Source organism: Phascolarctos cinereus, unplaced genomic scaffold (genome assembly GCF_003287225.1).
Source record: "Phascolarctos cinereus isolate Bilbo 61053 unplaced genomic scaffold, phaCin_HiC Scaffold_4;HRSCAF=312, whole genome shotgun sequence".
NCBI classification, from domain to species: domain Eukaryota; kingdom Metazoa; phylum Chordata; class Mammalia; order Diprotodontia; family Phascolarctidae; genus Phascolarctos; species Phascolarctos cinereus.
The window spans coordinates 719,071,532-719,095,032 of NW_027555847.1; the positions used below are offsets into that span (position 1 = coordinate 719,071,532).

Here is a 23,501-nt window from a genome sequence, read left to right on the forward strand (position 1 = left end):
AGGATCTGCCTCTGACCAAGACACTGTGTAGGGGTTGTGAGTTGCTAAATAGTGAGATGCTTTGAGCTAACAACTATTTCTTGGTGAATGCACACAATAAATGAATGAATGAAAAACCATTTATTTAGCACCTACCATGTACCGGACATCATGTTAGACAGGATACATAAATCTAAAAACAAAATCATTCTTGCCTTCAAGAAGCTCATATAATTTTTTAAAAATATTTTTTATTTTTTCCCTATTACATGTAAAAACAATTTTTAGCATTCATTTTTTCAGAATTTTGAGTTCCAAATTCCCTTTGTTTTCTCTCCCCACATCCTCATTGAGAAGGCAGGCAATTTGATGTAGGTTATACATGTGTAGTCATGCAAAACATATTTCCATATTAGTCATGTTATGAAAGAAAACAGACTAAGGAAAAAAAAGAAAAACAAAGTAAAAAAAAAAGTATGCTCAAATCTGCATTCAGACTCTTATCAGTTCTTTCTCTGGAGGCAGGTAATGTTTTTATCATGAGTCCTTCAGATTTGTCTTGGATCATTGTATTGCTGAGAACAGGTAAGTCATTCACTGTTGATCACTGCGTTGTATCATCGTAACTACTGTTTCTGAATATGATGTTCTCTTGGTTCTGCTCAATTCACTTTGTATCAGTTCATATAAGTCTGAAAGCATTCTGCTCATCATTTCTGTTTTATTGTTATTTTTAAATATTAATTTAGTTTTAGTTTTCAACATTAACTTCCATAAGCTTTTGAGTTTTAAATTTTCTCCCCCTCCCTGCCCACCTCCCTCCCCAAGATGTCACACAATCTGATATAGGCTCTATATATACATTCCTATTAAACATATTTTCATATTAGTCATGTTATAAAGAAGAATTAGAACCAATAGGAGGAACCACAGGAAAGAATAAACAAAACAAAACAGAAGAAAAGGGAAAAAAGGGCAAATACTCTGCTTTGATCTGCATTCAACTCCATAGCTCTCTCTCTGGATGTGGATAGCATTTTCCATCACAAGACTTTTGGAGATGTCTTAGATCCTTGTGTGGTTGAGAAGAGCTAAGTCTATCAAAGTCAGTCATCGCACAGTGTGGCTGTAACTGTGTACAGTGTTCTCCTGGTTCTGCTCACATCACTCAGCATCAGGCCATACACGTCTTTCCAGGTTTTTCTGAAGTCCACCTGCTCATCATTTCTTATAGCACAATAGTGTTCCATCACAATCACATTCCACAACTTGTTCAGCCATTCCCCAGCTGATGGGCATCCTCTCAATTTCCATTTTTTGCCACCACAAAAAGAGCTGCTATAAATATTTTTGTATGTGTAGGTTCTTTTCCTTTTTTAAAAAATATCTTTGGGATGCAGACCTAGTAGTGGCATTACTGGGTCAAAGGGGATGCACAGTATTATAGCCCTTTGGGCATAATTCCAAACTGCAAAGAGTTCACATTCTACCACAGGAGATAATTGGATAGGGGAGCAGTGTCTAGAACAGGGATTTCTTTGCTTGAGGAGTCACAGGGATGGTGAGTGGAGCCAAAGGGAGCAGACTGTCAGTTTCCTCATCTGTAACATGGGATAAGAATGCCTGAGGTATCTACCTCACGCAGAACTGCTCCTGAGCCTCTCCCTCCCTAGCCCCGTCTGGGCTCTCCTGAGGTGGATGGCACCCAGCACAGTACAGTCCAGCCCAGCAGGGAGGGGACAGCCCGCCCAGGGAGGAGCAAAGGAGATGATCCCTGTCCCCACAGCCCCAGCCAAGACAAAAGGCTATTATAGCTGCCAAAGCCAGCAGAGACCCAGGAGCACAATGAGCTACAGAGTCAGAGCCCTGAGCCCTCAGCAGCAGGACGCCCTAATCCAGGTGAGCCCCGCGGCTGTCTCCCATTGCCGCCCCATCCGACAGTCACTAGGTCCTACAGAAAACAGAAGGGGTGTGCATGGGTCAAGGCGTGGGGGTGTCAGTCCTTCCTTCTTCACTGGCTGCTGCCCCAGACCGCAGATCCAGCTGAGGGGCATCACCATCTGCGGGTGCTTTAAAGTTTACAAGGAACCTTTCTTAGAACAGCCCAACGAGGAAGGCAGAATAAATGTTATTCTACCCCTTTTGCAGATGAGCAAACTGAGCTTAGAAAGAATCCTGTGCCTTTTGTCCCAATCTAGGCCCTTTCCTTATCTGTAAAATGATGGGGAGGGGGTGGTGAGTCAGCGGCCTCTGAGGTCCCTTCCAGAGCTGTGTCTTTGACCCCACGAGCAGACTCTGGAGTCTGCACTCCAGTCTGGAGGATTCCTTGAGTCGGGGCATTCCCACCCTGGTCTTGCCCAGACTCCCTTGGGGCCCAAAGCAGTCCATTGCAGGCAGGCCCTGGGTGGGGGGACGAAGGGACCCCCCTTCCTCTCTTTTCCTCTCTCCCTTGCCCTGCACGGAGCAAGCTGAGGTGGTCAGAGCAGCAGGACAGGCTACCTGGCCTAGAAGCCCCTGAGCTCTGGATTGGAGACCCGAGCCCCAGGCAAAAAAAAGCTGATCCGAGGGAGTGTAATGACCCCTCCAGGTCCTTGCAGCCCAGGAAGTAGCCCAGCCCATCACCCCATCCTACCTTCTTCTGGGAGCTCGTCCAGAGGAAAGAGCTCTGAAGCCGGAGTCAGATGGACCAGGTTCCTCCTCCTTAGCCCCGTGACCTGGGAAAAGTCCTTTCCCCTCCAGGGGCCTCAGAAGAGGATGTTGAGCTGGATGATCGCCAAGTTCCCTTCCAGTTCCAATGCTGCGCTCCTGCTCTCCCCCTTTATTCGTACACTCACAGTTCTAGAAGGGACCTTGGAGTCCATTTTATAGATGAGCAAGCTGAGACCCTGCAACATTTAAGTGACTTAGGTTGCATAGGTAGTGAGTGTCAAAGGCAAGATTTGAATCCAGGTCCTCTGACCACGTCTTTCTCTGCTTGTTCTATCACATTGCCCACTGCCCCTGCCAGATCTCGTGATCCCAGGACGGGAGGCAGGGAGAGGGCTCCAGGAAGGGCAGGGCAGGGCAGGGCAAGTTGGCACTCCTCCATTCACCACCCCCATTTTTGTTTAATATTGTCCCAGTGTTTTAAAGTTTGCAAAGCGTTTCATTCAATCCTGCAACCTGGTGAGGCAGGTGCCTGGTTATCCATAAGGAAACAGACAGAAATGTTAGTGACTTGCCCAGGGTCACCCAGTAAAGGTGTCTAAGGCAGCATTCCTCCTCTGCCACCCCTCCAGTGCTCCCTGCCAGCCAGGTGAGTAGTATACCTTCCCTTGATGAAGCTTCATCCCATGACAGCCCTGGTCTGGGGGAGAGATTGGGCCGGGGCTGCCCCTCAGGGGGCTGGAGAAAGCTGGGCTGCTTCTAGACCCCTGTCCCCTCCCCTCCCTCCCCTCACGCTCTAGCTTCCTACCTCCACAGTCTGGGAAACGGTGCCTCCTCCCTATCCCTGTGCAGGAGAGCCCCAAGGCCATGAGCCCCTCCATCCTATGCTGGGAGGGGAGAGGGAGGGCAGCCCCAGCCTGTGCCCAGCCAGCTGTGCCCTGCCCCAGCTCTTCATGGAGAGTCAGGGAGGAGTGGATGCTCCTGCCAAGAGACGCTCAGAATCTCCCCTGTTCATGCCTTACCACTCCTAGCAGTGAGGAAAAGAGCCCACATGTGGAGTCACAAGATTTCAGTTTGAAACCAGCCTCTGCCACAATGGGACCAAAGCCAATCACTTTTCCTCTCTGGGCCTCAGCTTCCTCCTCTGTAAAATAGGGGTAACATTTGCAGACCCTGCCTTGGAGGGTTCTGCAGAGAAAGCAGTTGTGAATCTTAGGGTGTATAGAAATGAGCCAAAGGACTTGGAACCCCAGCTCTGCCCCTCATCCTCTGTGTGACCTTGGGCAAGTCCTTGCCATTCTTCGAGCCTCAGTTTCCCTCCTGTACAAGGAGAAGTTTAGGGTCAATGGCCCCTAACATCCAAATCAGTGATCTCTGTGATCTTAGGCGAGTGCCCCTCTCTTGGGGGCAGGGCTCAGTTTCCTCACCTGCAAATACAGAGGCAGGTTCCAATTCAAGGCCTTGGGCTCAGCATCAATGCTCAGTGAACATTTGTGGATTTCTTCATGGCTGGGAATCAGTCTGGCGAGGGGAGACTTCTTAGCCAGGACACTGTCTCCCTAGGGGCTGGCTTCCCCCCATCCCTCTCCCAGTGAGTGCTTAGGGACCTACTATACCAGGTGATGCCTGAATTCCAGGCCTCCTCAAAGAAGTCTGGGCCCCTTTTCTTCTTACTTGGGTCCTGGTCAGGGAGGGAGAATGGGGAAAATCCAGGACTTAGAGTTGGGGCCCTGGGTTCTAGTTGAAGCTCTGCCCTTTCTTTGCTGGACGATCTTAGGTCACTTCCTCTCTGTCCCCAGACAGAGGTGTTGGGCTAGATGACCCAAGTGGGCTCCTCCCAGGTCCAAAAGTCTGTGACCAGAGCCTGCCTACCCAAGGATGGAGGCAGCCCCAGAGAGCTGCCCCGGAAGGTCCTGCTGGCCTGGACAGCCCTTCCATACGTGCCGAGTGCTGACACTGGGCAAGATGCCAGGGCTCCCCTCCGGCAATTCCTGACTTTGCCCAAGGATCAAGAAGGGAGGTGTGTGGATGGGAGGTGGCTTTGCCCTCAGGGCAGCCACAGTACGTGCTTTGGGAATGGAGGCTGGCATGTACAGGTCAGTGTCTCTGACCTTCCTGGGACATGGAGGTCCCTGCTGGGCAGGGGGCGTGACTGGGGAGGAATAGTGGAAAGTTTTCCTCAGTGCTCCCTGTCTCCTCCCAGAAGCTTCCCAGGCAGGCTTCTCCAGGAGGTGAGACCAGGAGAGATGCTAAAGAAGCGACTGTCATCTTTCAATAGGACTTGAGTGTTTGTGAACCACTTTCTCAACAGCTCTGTGAAATGGTAGGACAGCCAAATAGGAGGAGAGCTCAACCCCCTAACAACTACTCCATACAGCCTTTCTTCACCAGAATTTTCACCTGTGATTTCACTGCTTCTAAGGAGCTCCCAGTGAGGACACTGCCCCAGTGAATGAGGTTATCATCTGAGAGACCAGCTGGGTGACCCTGGGGAGATCACTTAACCTCTCTCTGCCTCGGTTTCCCCATCTGTAAAGTGAAGATAGTAATAGCACCTACCTCCCAGGCTTGTGAGGTTCAAATGAGATGATGTCCGTAAAGTGCTTGGCACCGTGCCTGGCACTTGTAATGTTGTTCAGTCTCTCAGTCATGTCCCATTCTTTGTGAGCCCAGAGACCAGAGCACAGCAGGCTCTTCTGTCCCCCACCATCTGTCTGTCAAAGTCTGTCCACGCTCATATTTGCTGCTCCACGACACTCCATCTATCTCCTCCTCTGCCGTCCTCTTCTCCTTTTGCGTTCAGTCTTTCCCAACATCAGGGTCTTTTCCAATGAGTCCTGTCTTCTCATTATGTGGCCAAAGTACTTAAGCTTCCACTTCAGTATTTGACCTTCCAGTGAATAGTCTGAATTTCTTTAAATATTGACTGATTTGATCTCCTTGCTGTTCAAGCAACTCTCAAAAGTCTTTCCCAGCACTATAAATCACAAGCATTGATTCTGTGTTACTCAGTTTTCCTTATAGTCCAACTCTCACAGCCATACATAATACACACTGGAAAAACCATAGCTTGGAGCATATGGACCTTTGTTGGCAAGGTAATGTCTGTGCTTTTTAATTTGCCGTCCAGATAATGACTTTCCTTCCAAGGAGCGAGTATCTCTTAATTTCATGGCTGCAGTCACCATTTGCAGTGATCTTTGAGCCCAAGACCATAAAATCTGACACTGTCTCTATTTCTTCTCCCTCTCTTTGCCAGGAGGTGATGGGACTAGTTGCCAAGATCTTAATTTTTTTGTGTGTTAAACTCCTGGCTAGGTTTTACACCCTTCTCTTTCACCCTTATCAAGAATCTTCTTAACTTCTCTTAATTTTCTGTCATCAGAGTGGTTCATCTGTATATCTATGATTGTTGACATTTCTACCAGCAACCTTAATTCCAACTTTTCATTCATCTAGCCTGGCATTTTGCATGCTGTGCTTTGCATATAAGTTAAATAACTAAGGTGACAATGTACAGCCTTGTCATACTGTTTTCCTAATCTTAAACCAATCAATCCTTCCACGTTCAGTTCTAAATGTTGCTTCTTGACTTGCATACGACTTCCTCGGGAGACAAGTAAGATGATCTGGTACTCTCATCTCTTTGAGACCTTGCAATATTTTGTTGTGATTCATACACTGAAAGGCTTTAGCAATGAAGCAGAAGTAGAGTTTTTCTAGAACTCCTTTGTTTTCTCCATCATCCATGTTGGCAATTCGGTCCCTAGTTCCTCCACCTCTTCAAAAACTAGCCTGCTTTTCTGGTAATTCTTGGTTCACATATTGCTGAACATTCAAATTACCAAACAACTGAGCTAATTTCATGTGCCAGAAAGGTTATATTTAAGATTTTAGCATGCTAGGCACGTGAAATTAGCACAATTGTTTGGTAATTTGAGCATTCTTTGGCACTGTCTGTCTTAAGGATTTAGATGTAAATGGATATTTTCCAATGCAGTGACCACTGTAGAGTTTTCCAAATTTGCTGGCGTATTGAGTACAAAGTTGAAAGGTTGTATGAAGACCTGTAACATCTTCTAGAAATCATACCAAAAAAAGACGTCATATTCATCATAGGTGATCGGAATGCTAAAGCGGGAATGCTAAAGATAATTGGAATAATAGGCAAGTTTGGTCTTGGAGTATGAAATGAATATACATATACATAGATATCTACAAACATACACACGTGTACACATATAAACTCATACACATATATGTAAGACAATAGTATGCTCATTTCCCTTTGTCATCTGTTTCTCTGGAAGTAGATAACATCTTCCTTTGCAAGTTCAAATCTTTCCATGTTTTTCTAAATCACAAAGCTCATCACTTCCTACACTACAGCAATATTACAACCCAATCCCATGTGGTCTGAGAGATTGTCTCTAAAAGTTTTCTCCCAATTTTCTGCATTCCTTCTATTCTTGGTTGCACAGGTTTCATTTATACAAGGAAAATTTAATTTGGAATAATTGAAATTATCCATTTTATACTTCAACAATGCTCTCACCTTATAATATAGTTGAAGGTCTGATACTGCTGAATTTACTTCCTTTACATCTTTTTCTCTAGTTTCTTTAAAGTTCCTCACCTTTTGTTCTTCCATATGAACTTTGTTATTTTTTTTTCTAACTCAGTAAGATAATTTTTTAGTAATTTACTTGGAATGACATTGAATAGATTCATTAGGTAAAACTGTCATTTAAAAATTATATTGGCTTTACCTATCCATAAATAATAACCATTACTTCAATTATTTAGCTCTGACTTCGTATAAAAACTGTTTTATTTTTATATTCATATAGTTCCTGTGCCTGTTTTGGCAGGTATATTCTCAGGAATTTTATACTGTCTAGGTATTTTAAATGATCTAAAACAATGTTGAATAATATTGCTGACACACAGTGCAGTTTCCCTATTTTTCTCTTTTGATTAAATTTATTTTAGTTTTAATTTTGTCTGAGATCACAATTACTGCCACTGCTTTTTTTACATAATAAATTCCACTCCTGACCTTTATTTTATCTTTGTGTGTATCTTCCGTTTTTATAGCATTTCCTGAAAGCAACATAGTGTTGAATTCAAATTTTTAATCTGCTATCAGTTTCCATTTTATAAGTAAATTCATCCCATTCACATTTTAACTTCAGGTCAATTTTCTTTGATACTTTCTTGTAATAATGTATGAAGATTCCTTTTCTATCATAATTTTCAGGTAGTCCAGCTACTCATATTATTTTTCCTAGATCTGTTCTCCAGATCAGTTGTTTTTATGATGAGATGTTTCACATTCTCTTCTATTTTTTCGTTCTTTTGATCCTATTTTATTATTTCTCGGTGTCTTAGAATGTCATTAACTTCCCTTTGCCCAAATTTAGCTTTCAAAGAATTATTTTTTCCTTAAGTTTTTGATTCTCTATTTCAAGTTGGTTAATTTTCTTTTCATAATTTTTTTGGATTGCTTGTATTTATTTTTTTTTTCAAATTTTTCCTCAATCTCTCTTATCTGATTTTTAATGTCCTTTTAAAGTTCTTCCAAGAACTCTCTTTGTGCTTGGGACCATTTGACACTTCTCATTGAAAAAGAAGTGACTTTTTTCACTCTGCTATCTTCCTCTGAATATGAACCTAGATTTTCTCTATCCCCATCTATCTATCTATCTATGGTTGGGTTCTTTCTCTTCTGCTTACTCATTTTTATTCATTTGTTTTTTGTTTCATTTTGTTTTCAGCAGCTATTGGTGTAATCAAATTCTAGTTCTGAGGTATGAGGAATGATGTCCCAAGTCTCAGGTATTTTCTCCTGTTATTTTCTAAGGTCTGTCCTGGGGCTTAACCTTGTGCTCTCCTCCCCACTCTTAAGCCTCAGCTAGAGCCCCCAGCCATGCTGTTCTGCAAATGAACTTTCTCCTTGTAGTCCCTCAGGTGGCTGCAAACTACAGTTGTCCTCTCCACCCTGGAACTGAAACCAGGGACTCTGCTGTCCTGCAAGTGCCCACAGCCACTGCTGCTGCACTTACCAGGTGTGTGCTAGCTCCTTCTCCCCTGCAGCCACAGCCTGGGAGGGATCTGGTCAGTACAGCTGTGCTTGGTATCCTCCAACAGTAGAAGGTCCTTTAGTTTCTACTCCACTGGCAGACCCTCACAGTGTCAGTCAGATGAAAGTCAAGTCCTCAGCTGAGTAGATGGGGAAGAGGCACTGGAGGAGGCTTGAGGAGGGATGAGAGGTTTTGGACGAGCTGCTGGACTGAAGAGGAAGAGGAGGAGGAAAAGGAGGAGGAGGAGGGGGAAGACAGCCAATCTTTAGGGAGGTGTGAAAGGACTGTCTTGCTGCACTGAGGGCCCAGTTAAGATTCCACTAACATAAATTTGTAGTCACTCAGTCTCCAAGCTCATGTAGCTTTCATGAGCTCCCATTAGCCGGCTATACATGGTCTTGTCTTCATCACGGATATCTGCCAGCAGCCAAACCTCCTAGGTCTCCTACACGTGAATTTCTTCCAATATGATGCTCAGATGAGACAGGGGAGGACACGTCCTCTGGTAGCTATGAAGGGGAGTTATCACTGTGATTGCTGCTGTTCACTTCATAGCTGCTGCCTTTATCTCTCTCTTTCTTTCTTTCTCTCTATTCCCCAGGTGACTGAGATGCCATCCCGAAGGAAGCCCTGGCACAGCATGGCAAAGGGGCTCCTTCTGGGTTGCCTCTTTACTGGCCTTCTATTGCTGTTCTACTCTTACACTATTGCTCCTTCTCAAGCCACCATGGCCAAGTGAGTGAGAAGCAAAGAGGGGGGAAAGGGGGTGGCTGGGGTAGCCTCCTGGCCTTAAGACTGGCCCCCACACAGATTGAGGGCTCCTTCATTAGAAAACCTATAAGGGGAGTGGATAGATGAGGCCCCTCACTTCAAAGGCAATGTCTCTCTGGGACCACGGAAGGAAGACTCATATCCACCACAGACAAGAGACAGCCTGGGAAAGAGGAAGAGGCTGAAGCATTCCTGGCTGTTAGAACTGGAACATAGAACATAGAATGGAAGAACTGGAAGAAAAAAGACAAATGTCAGAGCTGAGAGGAATGTCAGAACATAGAACTTGGGAGCTGAAAATAGAACATAGATAATTGGAAGAGGTCTTAGGGCATAGAATGTCAGACCCAAAGGGGATCTGAGAGCACAGAGTGTTAGAGTTATGAAGGCAGAACATAGGGAGTAAAAGCTTCACAGAACCTTTGAATGCAAAATATGCAAAATTAGATCTAAGGGACTTTGGCCTGTCAGCACTGGAAGGGATATTTATCTATATATAATATAGAATCTAGTCAGAATTGGAGGGGGTCTGAGGTCACAGGTGGTTAGAACTAGAAGAAACCTAGAACAAAGAATGTTAGAACTGGACAAGAACTGGAAAGGACCTTAGACACCATCTATTCCAAACTCCCTCATTTTGTTTATTTGCATATTTATTTATTAAAGTTTTGCTGGTAATCTTTTTTTAACTTCACTGTTACTTCCCCCCTCTCACTGACCCACCAAGAGAACTCTCATAACGAATAAAATAACTACAGTCAATCAAAGACAAATTGGCAAATCTGAAAATTAGCCATACTTCATTTGACACCCATAGTCTGCCACCAAGAGATGGCAGTTATTCTTCACCCTTAGTCTCATAAAGTCATTATTGAACACTGCCTTGATACAAATTCTATTTACTATTTTTTATTACTAATTTATTTTTAGTTTTCAACATTCACTTCCACAAGATTTTGAGTTCCAAATTTTCTTCCCATCTCTTTCCTCCACTCACCCCAAGATGGCATGCATTCTGAATACCCCTTCCCCTAATCTGCCCTTGTTTCTATCCTCCTGCCCTTCTATTATCTCCTTCCCCTCCAATTCTCCTGTAGGGCAGGACAGATTTCTAGACTTCATTTCCTGTATATCTTATTTACCAATTGCGTGTGAAACCAATTTTTTTTAACATTTGTTTTTAAAACTTTGGGTTCCATATTTTCTCCATTCTTCACTCCCCACCTATCCTCATTGAGAAGACAAGCAACTCGATACAGGTTATACATGTATAGTCATGCAAAACACTTCCATGGTAGTCATGTTGTGAAAAACTAAGTATATTTCCCTTCATCCTATTCCGCCCACCATTTATTCTGTTCTTTCTTTTGACCCTGTCCCTCCTTAGAAGTGTTTGCTTCTGATTACCCCTCCTCCAATCTGCCCTCCCCTCTATCATCCCCCTGCTCTCTTATCCCCTTACCCCCTATTATCCTGTAGGGTAAGAGATATCCATACCCAATTGAGTGTGATACAAATTCCAGTGTTTCAATGTTGTTTTCCTTTACGTTACTGTAGTCATTGTGGAAATTGTTCTCCTGGTTTTTCCTACTTTGTTCTGCATTATTTCATACAAGTCTTTCCAAATTTCTCTGAATTCATACCCATAATTTCTTACTGCACAATAATATTTTATTAAATTCCTCTTTATTCAGTCACTCCCTAGTAGATGGACATTCACTTTCTTTCCAGTTCTTTGCTACTACAAAAAAATACTGCCATAAATATTTTTATCAGTGCAACTAGAATTATTTTTGTATACCTAGAACTTTGCCCTCTATCTTTGTCCTCCTTGGGGCCATGTGTCTAGTAGTGGCATCAGTGGGTGAAAGGACACGTACAGTTTGATAATTTTTGGTGTAATTCTAGAATTTGAACTAATTCCCAACTCCATCAATAATGCTTGTCTTTCCAGGGTCCCTTCAAACTTTACTATTGTAACATGGGTGAGCATTGCTGTGGAGGGTAGAGTTGGCCAGATGATACTTGATACTTCTTGCTCCCTTCTCCTTACTGAAGGAAGGAAGGGAAGGGAATCGGTGTTTATACAGTGCCTATTGTGTGCCAGGCACTGCGCTAAGCACTTTCCAAGTATTATCTAATTTAATACTGGCTACTGGATACAAGTCTTTCTTTTTTATCTTTTTTTTCATTTTAGACTTAAATGCTAAAACTTAAACAGGCAAGGAGAAAAGAAAAAGAAAATAAGAAAAAAAAGTTCAGGTGCCAAGCAGAACATAAGAGAAGATTCGAAATATATAGCAATAAATTTCCATTTCAAGAAAGCCTATGTAATAAATATTGCGCATTGTGTTGAGAGCTAGCCATCGTTTTTTTTTGCTTCCTTGTAAACTTTTCTATGTTCTCTGCTTTGCATTTTTCACTTTGTTCTTTTTTCCCCCTTCTTTCCCTGCCCCTGCCCCCAGTAGGCTATAATTAAGCCTAGATATATTTATATAGATATTATATACACATATACGCATACATACATATATGTATAAACATATACTTTCCCTAATAAATTCTACTCCTTTTTTTTTTTTTGCAATTGGGGTTAAATGACTTGCCCAGGGTCACACAGTAAGTGGCAAGTGTTTGATCTGAGGCCGGATTTGAACTCAGGTCCTCCCGACTTTAGGGCCGATGCTCTGTCCACTGCGCCACCTCACTGCCCCAATAAATTCTATTTCTAATCTTTCTTTTTATGCTTGTGCATATCTGTTATTTTCTATTCCTCCTGACTCCTCTACCTTACTTCTACCAGTTAATTTGTCCTCCTGTCACTTATCACTCCTATGACCACTTATCTCTTCTGGAATGATTCTTGTTCTTATATATTCAGTGTGAGCGTGTGCATGTGCACACATGTGTGCGTGCATGTGCATGCATGTATACAGATGTGTGTGCGTGTGCATGTGTGTGTATGTGTATGTGTGTGAGTATATGGTGTGTGCGCGTGTGTGCATGCGTCTATGTGTGTAGATGGACAGATAGATGTAGATACAGATGTAAATATACAGATGAACATATCCTGTACGTAAGACTTTTGTAATAGAGATGTTTGCTGCAAAGACGTTTTCCCATTTAATTGCTTCTCATCTAAGTCTAGTTGTGCTAATAATAGTTTTACAAAAACTTTTCAATGTTACGTAATCCAACTTGACTGTTCTCTTATATGAGCATTTCTGCCTTTTGTTCAGTTAATAATTCTCCCCTTGGCCACAGGTGTGTAAGCAGCTCCATTCCATTCTCTCCCAACAATTTGAGGATGTGCCCATCTCTATTTATGGCATAGCTCTCTATGTGGAGCTTATGGTAGCATTTGACTGTTGAATCTCTATAGTCCTCAAAGTAAACTATCATATCATCTGTGATTGGAGATGTTTGCTAGTTCTTATTTCTTTGATTTCTTTGCCTTATCTTATTGAAATAGCATTTCTAAAACCATATTTAATACTAGTGGTGACTGTGGATACCTTTGTTTTACCCCTAATCTTATTGGAAAGGTTTCTAGTGTTTTCCCATTGCAAATAATATCTCTTGCTCAGCTCTTACTTTACAGATGAGGAAGCTGAGACCTAGAGAAGAGAAAGGACTTACCCAAGGTCACACATGATGAGAAAAAATGATTACAGTTTTCTCACCAAAGCTCTCACCGTTCTCTTTCCCAACAGGGCCCCAGAGCCAGCCCGATGCTCCTCTCCACCCACTTTACCTACCAACATCCCCAAAGGCTCCTGCTGGCCGAAGTTAGATGTTGTGTTCATGAAGACTCACAAGACCGCCAGCAGCACCCTGTTAAATATCCTCTTCCGCTTTGGCCAGAAGCACAATCTCAAGTTTGCTTTTCCCAGTGGAATGAGTGACTTCAACTACCCGTCCTTCTTCAAGCGTAACACGGTGCACAACTACCAGCCTGGCGACTGCTTCAATATCATCTGTAACCATATGCGTTTTTCCTACGCTGAAGTGCATAGCCTGGTGACCCCCAACGCCACGTTCATCACGGTGCTACGGGATCCAGCCCATCTCTTTGAGTCATCTTTCCAATACTTTGGGGTGTTGGTGCCCTTCACATGGAAGCTCACTGGCCGCAACAAGTTGGCCAAGTTCCTGCAGGACCCTGACCGCTACTACGACCCCAAAGGCATCAATGCCCACTACCTCCGCAACCTGCTCTTCTTCGACCTGGGCTACGACAGCGGGCTGGACCCCCGCAGCCCCCAGGTGGAGGAGCACATCCTGGAGGTGGAGCAGAGGTTCCACCTGGTCATGCTGCAGGAGTACTTCGACGAGTCCCTGGTGCTGCTCAAGGACCTCATGTGCTGGGAGCTCGAGGACGTCCTCTACTTCAAGCTCAATGCCCGCCGGGCCTCTGCCATCCCCCAGATGACAGGCAAGCTCTACCAGCAGGCCACGGACTGGAACCAGCTGGACGCGCGCCTCTACCGCCACTTCAACGCCAGCTTCTGGCGCAAGGTGGAGGCCTTCGGGCGGGAGCGCATGGCCCGCGAGGTGGCTTCTCTGAGACAGGAGAATAAGAGAATGGAAAGGATCTGCATTGATGGGGAGCATGCAGTGGATGCCAAGGACATTGAGAAACCATCACTGCAGCCCTGGCAGGCAATGGGGACAAAGACAATTCTTGGTTACAACCTAAAGAAGCATATCAGTCATCAGTATGGCCAGTTGTGCCGAAAAATGGTGACTCCTGAAATCCAGTACATGACTGAACTTGGGGTCAACTTGTGGGTCACCAAGTTATGGTGGTATATTAGGAAATTGCTGCATATTTAATAGATACCTGACCCTGACCAATTCTCTGTTATTCCTGGCTCAAAAAAAACATGGCACAAGGGTATCCTTTACTCAGGGCAGAGTGGATGAACCTTTGGGCTAAACACTCAGGGAAATAGACAAGGTAATAAAATCTGACCTCTACTTTCCAAACCAGACCAATATCTTTCCATCCTTACCTTAACCCTGGGCAAGACATACAGAAAAACGGGCCAAGATCTGAGCATTAACTCACAGTCCACTGGGTGAGCTTACAAATGGTCAAGCCAAATTAGACTGGATACGAGATGCCTTCAGTCAAGAGCAGAATTTGAATAATTACATACATCTTAAAAATTTTAAGGGACATTCTCCTTTTATGGAGTAGCCTCTGAAATAATATAATTTGTTCTTTCCATTTTGTATGTGTAGAAAGTGAGATTGAGGAGAAGACTTCCCAAGAGATCATTCCCTATGATGTGTTGGCCCAAATTATTGGGATAAATTCCCTGGACTCCATTTCTCTGGATGCTCCATGTTTGGACACTAAGGATGGGTATTTCTAAATGAAGACTTGCATGGGTTGTCTTCTGAGAGGCAGGACATTTAAGGTGAGGCTACAAGACGTGGTCCTGAGTGGATATGAAGAGTCTAGCCCAGGAGTGGGGAAGATAACAGTACCAGCAGACCACTGATGACCCCAGAACAAAAGTAAGAGATTTCCTTAGATCCCCAGCCTTCCTCAAGTGACTTTATAGACCTCAAGACTTCCCTGAGAAGCTTGTCTGTGAGGCAGAGACTCAGAGATGGACAAGGCCCCACCCATAGCCCTGTCATTGAGGTGGCATTGGGAACTACCAGGTCAGTCGCTTTCATGAAGTGGACCTGAACTCTGAGATTTTTGCTCCTGGGTCATGAATTTGGAAGTGACTCTCCCCAATTCTGGGTGATTAAGGGTTATATTATAATCACCTTGGAGTTTGTAAGGGGATTCACCCATTTGTATATGGGGCCTAAGAATGGCTATAATGTTAGTCATATCAACCGTATTATTTTCATTGCTTTTGTTTCTAAATTAATTTGATGAGATTTCAACACGAGATTGCAGCTGGAACTGCACCGGGAGGCATAGCTAATGTGTCAGATAATATGACAGAGTCAGGAATCAAAATGATCATGACAGCCCAGACTAGAGCTTTGGGCTGAATGGCAGATGATGAATTTCAATGGTGATCAGTGTGAAGTCTTACATTCGGTTCAGAAGATCATCAACGTAAGGTCAAGAATGACGGGCTGTAATTAGACATTAAGTTGTTTGGGAAAAGGTCTGGGAGTTGGAGTGAACTGCAAACCTAAAATGAGTCAGTAATGTGAAAGGGCAGCTAAAAAAAATCTGATGCTTTCTTGGCCTGAAAAAAGAAGGGCAGAGCCCCAAAGGGAAGGAAGGTAATTGTTCTTCCATGTCCTGCCCTGGTCCTTCTAACACCTAGAGTCTTACATTCACTTGTGGGTAGGAAGGTCATTGATAAGATGGAGGGCAACCAGGAGGGAAAAGGGCCTTAAGTCCATGTCATATGGAAATGGGGTGAAGCAACTGGTGATGGTTAGCCCAAAGGGGAGAAGACTTGGTGGGGGGGGATCTTAATCATTGCCATGAAGTATTTGGAGAATTGTCATATGGGATCCTTTTGTGTTCCTTTTGACCAGAGAGTAGAACCAGAAGCAATATGTGGGAGTTGCAAAGAGGTAAATTGAGGGAAACCTTTCTGACCATTACAGCTATGTATAAGTGTGGTTGACCTTGGGAGGTACCCTTCTCAGAGGTTTGCAATCAAAAGCTGAATGACAGGTTGTCAAACATGTTATAATCGGGGATCTTTTTCAGTTACAGGTTGGAGTAGATGGCCGCTGAGGTCTAACATTCTCTGCTTCTTTGAAATGATCTGCTGTCAGATTGGTGGCTTATACAACCTCCTGAGAAGAGAAAGTTGTACTGAGGGGCAATAGAACTAAGGCAAGAGAAAGAAATTGAATGGATAAGGATAGGGAAAGAGGAGAGAAAACTATTCTTCCCTGTGGCAGCATGATGCCTTACTCAGAAAATCCTAGGGAATCCTCAAAAATATTAATTGAAACAATGGTTTCAGCAAAGTTGTAGGCCTCAAAACAAACCCACAAAAGTCAATAGAATTTCTATATTATTATAATAAAATCAAAAAGGCAATAACAGAAAAGGATAGTCTATTAAAAATGACAGCAAAAATGTGCAAAGAAATTAGAGACTCAATGTAATGAAACACACAAAATACTTAGATTCATTTACAAAGATCTTTAAAAAAATAAAGAACAACTTAAACAACTGAAGGAATATTTGGTGCTCATGGCCAGGCAGTGCCAACACGATAAAAATGACAATACAATCAAGATAAATTCACACTTTTAATGTTGTGCCAATTTATCAAAGGGATGGGTTAGAGAAATACATAAAATAAAATTCTTCTGGAGAAATGAAATAGCTCAAATACTGAAGGGAACAATGAAAAACTTAGGAAAAGGTGGAATAGTGCTTCCAGACCTCAGGCTATATTATAAAGCAGTAGTCATCAAAATCATTTGGTAATGGCTAAAATTAGAGAAGTAAGCTGATGGAAAAAACTAGACAAGGGAGGAGAACCAGAAGCAATGAAACTCAACAACTCAGTGCTTGGTAAACCTAAAAATATATAAATTACTTAGGAAGGAACTCAGTATTTGATTTTTAAAAATGCTCAGAAAACTAGAAAATAGACTAGTAGAAATTAGGTTTAGACCAACATCTTATACCATATTCTACAAGAAATTAAAAATAGAAACATGAATCTAATATTAAGGAGCATGCTATTAAAAAATTAGAAGATATACAGATTAGATACCTTTTACAGCTCTGGGTGACAGATGAAGTCTTAACCAAACAAGGGATAGAGGAAATTACAAAAAAAAAAAATAAGATACATAATTTTGATTACATGAAACTAAAAAAAACCCCAGCAAACTTCTATTCAAATAATATTAATGAATCAAGCATAAGAAGGGAAGTGGTCAAATGGAAAAAAAAATCTTTGTATCAATTTCTCAGATTAGGTTTTAGTAACCAAGATATATAGACAACTAAGATGTATATAGATACATATGGTGTAGAGATAGATATAGATAGATATAAAAAAAGCAAAAGTCATTGCCCAATAGAGACGTGATTGAAGGATATGAATAAATAGTTCTAAAAAGATTTCTAAACTATTAACAACCATATGAAAGAATGCCCCAAATCACTAATGATAGAAAAATGCAAATTAAAATCACCTTGAGCTATTACCTCACAACTAGCAAATTGGAAAAAATAACAAAAGATGGGAATAATCAGTATTGGGAAAATTGTGGAGACGTGAATTAGTAAAAACCATTTTGAAAAACACTTGGAAAAATCTACACAAAGTGCCTATACTCCATATGCTTTGACCTAGAGATTCCACTAATAGGCATATACTCCAAGGATGTCATTGATGAGAAGAAAGTTCCCATATAGACAAAAATATTTATAGTGACACTTTGTGTGCTATCCAAGAACAGAAAACAACGTAGATGCTCATCAGTAGGGGGACTTTGTGGTACATGAATATAATGGAAAATTATGTGCTGTAAGAAATTATGTACAGGATGAATATACAGGAACTTGAAATGAGCTACATGAGCTGATGCAGAGCAAAACAGAGCCTATAAACATTTATTAAGAGCCTACTATGTGCCAGGAACTGTATTAAGCACTGGGGAAAAAGAAAGACAGCCGCTGTCTAAGGTACTTACTATCTCACTGTGAAGACAACACACAAAAACAAGCTGAGAGGGCTGGCCGGAGTCCTCTTTAAATGGAGACTTTGGGAGGGGTCCTTTGCTCTGCCCTCTAGCCTTCCAGTGAAAGAGGCAGAGGGTCTTGAGGATGCTGAGGACATTGATGAGGTGTGAAGATCAAAGCTACTGCCATCTTGGTAGAATAATGAGTTCGGTGTTTTTTTTTTTTCTGATCATGAGGTTTCCAGGGGGCTTGATGGAAACAACGTGCATAATGACCACAACAACATCAACAGAAAAAACAACAACCATCAAACAATCAAAAGTGGATATTGCAAGATTACAAGGAACAAGCATGGCCCAAAAGAAGAGATGGGAGAAAACATCTCCCCTCCTTTGCAGAAGTGGGAAGCCCTTAGGCAGAGATGTCATGAGGCTCAAATGAGCTAATAGATGTAAAGCACTTTGCAAACATAATTATTGTCACACTTTCTTCTGCTGAGCTCAAACGCTGTTTATCGAATGTGAGGGGCGGTGCCGATATAGATTTAACAACCAGGCTCTCGATAAAAGTGCAAACATAAACTTAAATTTAATCTGCATTATTAACATGTTCTTAAGTCTAGGCAATCAACAAAAGTATAAACTAGACACTGATTAGTAGAAATTTCCGATTTCTGTGGTGTAAATGATCACCTTGAAAATGTATTAAGCTAGTGAGAGACCACTCCTGCACATCCCTGTGCACAGGTGAGGAACACTGCAGATATTTTCAGACTTCTTCCATATGGCAATCAGTTTTGCTGGGTTTTTTCCCTTCTTACTCTTTTTTTTTCCTTTAAAAATATTATTTGTTGAGAATGGAGACGAAGATGGCAGAAAAAAGAAAGACTTCCCTGAGCTCTTCCAAATTCCCCTCCAAACAACTTTAAAATAATGCTTCGAAATGAATTCTGGAGTGGCAGAACCCACAAAAGGATGGGGTGAAAAAATTTTCCCACCCAAGCCAAACTAGAAGGCCAGCAGGTAAGGTCTGTCAAGTCAGGGTGAGAGTGGATGGTCCAGTGCAGACAATACCTCCTTAAGACAGCAGCAAGCCTTAGGGGCAATTGAATTGGCAATGGCAGCTTCTAGAGCTCTCAACCCACAGATGGTAAGGGGGTCAGACTACTCGTCAAAAGGGGATTACAGGGGTCCTTTTGCAGGCACTGGGGGCAGGACCATGTGCAGGTTGCAGTCCTGAGTGACGGACCCAGGATGAGGATGAGTAGCTGCACACCAGAGGGGGTGTGGGGACCCTGGTCACAGCTGCATGGAAGAAAAGAATGCTCACAGTCACTCACAGACAAGAGCACAGACCAGGTGAGCAGTGACCACACCTCTTCTTAGATCATATCACCTTGGAAGAACTGAAAACTTACAGATCCCCAGAACTAGTTCTGAAAACAGCTGCAAAAACCCCCTGAAGTTTGGAGCAGTGTACCTTCTGCCTGGGGAGCAGAACCCAACTTTAATATACATTTAAAGGTCAAGAAATAGGCTGGAAAATGAGCAAACAATAAAAAAGAACCTGACCGTAGAAAGTTACTATGGTGACAGGGAAGATCAAAACAAACTCAGAAGGCAATAAAGTCAAAACCACTATATTCAAAGCCTCAAAGAAAAATATGAACTGGTCTCAGGCCCAAAAAGAATTCCTGAAAGACCTCAAAAAGGATTTGAAATCTCAAGAGAGGTAGAGGAAAAATTGGGGAAAGAAATGAGAGTGATGCTGCAAGAAAATCACGAAAAAAGAGTCAGTAAAGGAAGCACAAAATATTGAAGACAATAACAACTTAAAAAAAGGAATAGTGGCTAGGGGTGGGGAGCCTGTGGCCTTGAGGCTACATGTGGCCCTTTAGGTCCTCAAGTGCAGCCCTATGACTGAATCCAAACTTCACAGAACAATTTCTTCTGCTTCACTGCCAATGCTGTCCATGACTCAAAAAAGATAAAGGACCTTTGCCCTAACCAGTTAATGATCTGATTGTACTTAGGTGATTTAGGAATGACTGCCATATAGGGAATGAGTCACGTCTTGTAGGTTAAAATATAATCAACTTCTTAATTTTTGTACTTGTATTACTTGGGAGATCCACGTGTTCAGCATCTTTCATTCTTTTCTCAAAGGAGGTATGAATAATTTATACGTGTGAGACTTCTCAATAGTTTTACAAGTTTTGGGTCCCTCTCCTTCCTTATTCCAGCTCCATATGTTCCAACATATTTTTCACTGAGTTCTTTCTATTTTCAGCTTTGCAGTGAAATCACCAAGTATAAATGTATATGTTATTTTCATGGAACTTCCCAACCCCTTCATCCTACATAAGCTATGTTGATACACTAGAGCAATTATTATGGGGCATCTTTTGGATTATTAGGGACAGGCACCAGACCTGTGACTTCACTGGAATAGAAAACTCCTTCCACCAATTCAAACTGGCTTTACTTACAGTCTTAGAGAATTGCGTAGAGATCAGAGGTTAAATGATTTATCTAGGGTGACACAGCCAACATGGGTGAGACATGGAATTTGAACCCAAGCTTTCCTGGCTCTGAAACCATCTCTCTGAAAATCAAATGATTCTCTCTCTCTTCCCTTCCCTTCCCCCCTTCCCCCCCTCCTCCCTCTTCCCTCTCTCTCTCTCTCTCTCTCTCTCTCTCTCTCTCTCTCTCTCTCTCTTTTTCTTTCATGATCACTTGGTCTGTGAAATGACGTTTCTTGTTTTCTTTGGACAGACTCATTCTACCAATTCCTTTATTCGCCTTTCTGAGGAGACCTACTTAGTGGTACTACTTTCTTTTTCTTTTCTGTTTGGCTTATGGCAAGAATGTCAAGCATGTTTGCTCATGGGCCATTGGGCCTTGGGTTCATGTTTGGACACCACCCGCCAAGTCTGTGTTTATAGATAATCTTAAAACTGTGATCCTTCATGCCCTATGCCCCCTTTTCTTTCACTCTATCACTACCACTGCAGGAGCAGGAGGCTAGCAGGTGTACAAACACCTGTCTGCATACAGACAAAGAAGTAGGACCAGAGTTGAACAGGAAGGGGAGGGGAGGATGTCCTTTAAGAAGCTGCAATATTCATTTAATGACCCCTCCCCAATTTTTCCTTGAAATAAAGGCTCAACTTTTAAGTATTTTTAAAGTAAGTTTTATTATTTTTATTTTAAAAATTGCCTTTTCTCCCTCCTCCCCCCACACTATTGAGACAGAAAGACAAAACCCCCTGTTACGAACATGTTTAGTCAAGCAAATCAAGTTTCTGCATTGGCCACATCCAAGACGCAAAGTCGCCTCCAGTCTTTCACCTATCTACAGGAGGTGAGTAACAGGTTTCATCACAGCCCTCCGGTCATTTTACTGATCAGAGTTTCTAAGTCTTTCAAAATCACTGATCTTCATAATATTGTTGTCGTATAAACTGTTCCCCTTGTTCTAATCACTTCGCTCTTTTTCAGTTCATACAAGTTTTCCTAGGGTTCTCTGAAACCACCCTCTTTATGAGACAGGTGATGCAGTGGATACAGCACTGGGTATGGAATCAGGGAGACGTGAGTTCAAATGTGACCTAAGTCACTTACTCACTGTGTGATCCTGGGCAAGTCTACCTCAGTTTCCTCATCTGTAGAATGGTGGCAATGAATAAAAACACCTGCCTCCCAGAGTTGTTATGAAGATCAAATAAGATAATATCTGTGGAATGCTTTGCAACCCTTAAAGTGCTACAGAAATGCTAACTATAATTATGATTTGCTGTAGCAAATAATAGTCTATCACATTCATATACCACAACTTGTTCAACCATTCCCCAATTGATGGACATCCCCTCAATTTTGAATTCTTTGGCACCACAAAGAGAGCTGCTATAAATATTTTTATAAATCCTTAGAATTTATTTTGCTTAAGACAAATTATTCCCTTCATCTATCCTCCTTTTAAATTCCTTCTTTTTCCATTCTCCCCTTTCCTCCTATTTCCATATTGAGTGAAATGTATTTCTGTACCCAACTCTGTATTTATATTCTTCCCTTCTTTAACCGATTTAGATGAGAATAAAGTTCAAATGTCAGCCACTCCCCACCCCCATGCCTTCCTCCTTCTTTGTAGAGATGTTTAATTGTGCACTCTGATTATGTAAGGTCATTGTCTCTAGCCTTCTCTTTCTTCCTCCCTCTACACCTGGCCAGTGTTTTTCCACTCTTAAGATAATCATGACAGGACAGAACCACCAGCAATCCTTCTGCCTAATTAGACTCTCTCTATACCTCCTGATGATGATAGAGTTCTGAGGGGATACATGTGTCACCTCCCCATGTTAAAATGCAAGCAATTGATCCCGGTTTAGCCCCTGAGAATTGTTTGTTTCCTTTACATGATTCCCTTAACTCCTGTGTTTGGACTTCAGAATTTCTACCCAGCTTTTCATCAGGAGAGCTTGCAAGACCTCTTTCATGAAAGATTCATTTTCCCCCTGTAGGATCATACTCAGCTTTGCTGAGTAAGTTACTCTTGATTGTAAGCCTGCATCCCTTGCCTTCAGTAATATCATGTTTCAACCTTTCTGTTCCTTCATAGTAGTTGTGCTAAATCATATCTTTTCTTGACTGGGACTTTGCGGTACTTGAATTAATTTTTTTCTGTTTTGTTTTGTTTTGTCTGCCTGCAGCACTTTTTCTTTGACCCGGAAGCTCTGGATTTGGGCTCTTTTCTTTGTGAAATTTCTCCAAGGAACTGACTGAGAGATTATTTCTATTTCTACTTTGCCTTTGGGTTCTAAGAGATCTGAGCAGTTTTAAGATTTCTTGAGATATGATGTGTAGGCTCTTTTTTTTTTTTTGGTAATGGCATTCAAATAGTTCAGTAATTCTTAAATTATATCTCTTCCATCTGTTTCCCAGGTCAGGTTTTTTTTATATGAAATGTCTTAAATTTTCTTTTTTTCTAGTTTTCTGACTTTAATATCTTTTATTGTATCATGGAATGATTAACTTCCACTTGATCCATTCTGATTTTTAGGATGCTTGCTGCTTGGGTCAAGTTCCTGCCTTCTGGGGCTGAGCAGAGTCAGGCTAATCTCTTCCCTGCCGCATGTGACAAAGCCGCCCAAGCAGTGGGAGACAGCCATCATCCTCCCCTTCCCCGTCCCCACCTCCCAATCTTCCCTTCACTCAGCTTCTTATGGCCTTTCCCCATTGAATTGAATTGAAGTGAGTTGACTAAGGGTCCCAAGGCTGGAGTCCAGGCCCCAGGGATCAGGGCCAGTGATCTTGACCCAGCCCCAGGGATCAGGGCCAGTGATCTTGACCCAGCCCCAGGGATCAGGGCCAGTGATCTTG

General features: G+C 42.4%; 1 protein-coding gene across 2 annotated transcripts; it reads left to right on the forward strand.

Moving 5' to 3' along the window:
* Positions 1-247: 247 nt before the first annotated feature.
* On the forward strand, positions 248-14,366 carry LOC110215351 (galactosylceramide sulfotransferase-like). 2 transcript variants are annotated; one of them, XM_020996727.2, is made up of 3 exons: positions 248-1,878; positions 9,310-9,443; positions 13,193-14,366. In XM_020996727.2, exons 1-3 carry the CDS (start codon positions 1,678-1,680, stop codon positions 14,313-14,315), a joined length of 1,458 nt encoding a protein of 485 aa, XP_020852386.1. In that variant the 5' UTR covers positions 248-1,677; the 3' UTR covers positions 14,316-14,366. The 2 variants fall into 2 exon arrangements, with proteins under 2 accessions (XP_020852386.1, XP_020852387.1); XM_020996728.2 differs by lacking the exon at positions 248-1,878 and adding an exon at positions 8,526-8,693.
* The last annotated feature ends 9,135 nt before the right edge of the window (positions 14,367-23,501 follow it).

Bases quoted from the DNA above. Each gene is read 5' to 3' on its own strand.
- LOC110215351 (XM_020996727.2), top strand. From the start codon at position 1,678: ATGGCACCCAGCACAGTACAGTCCAGCCCAGCAGGGAGGGGACAGCCC. The intron at 1,879-9,309 runs GTGAGCCCCGCG...TCTATTCCCCAG, and splicing joins AGCAGGACGCCCTAATCCAG to GTGACTGAGATGCCATCCCG. The intron at 9,444-13,192 runs GTGAGTGAGAAG...CTTTCCCAACAG, and splicing joins TCTCAAGCCACCATGGCCAA to GGCCCCAGAGCCAGCCCGAT.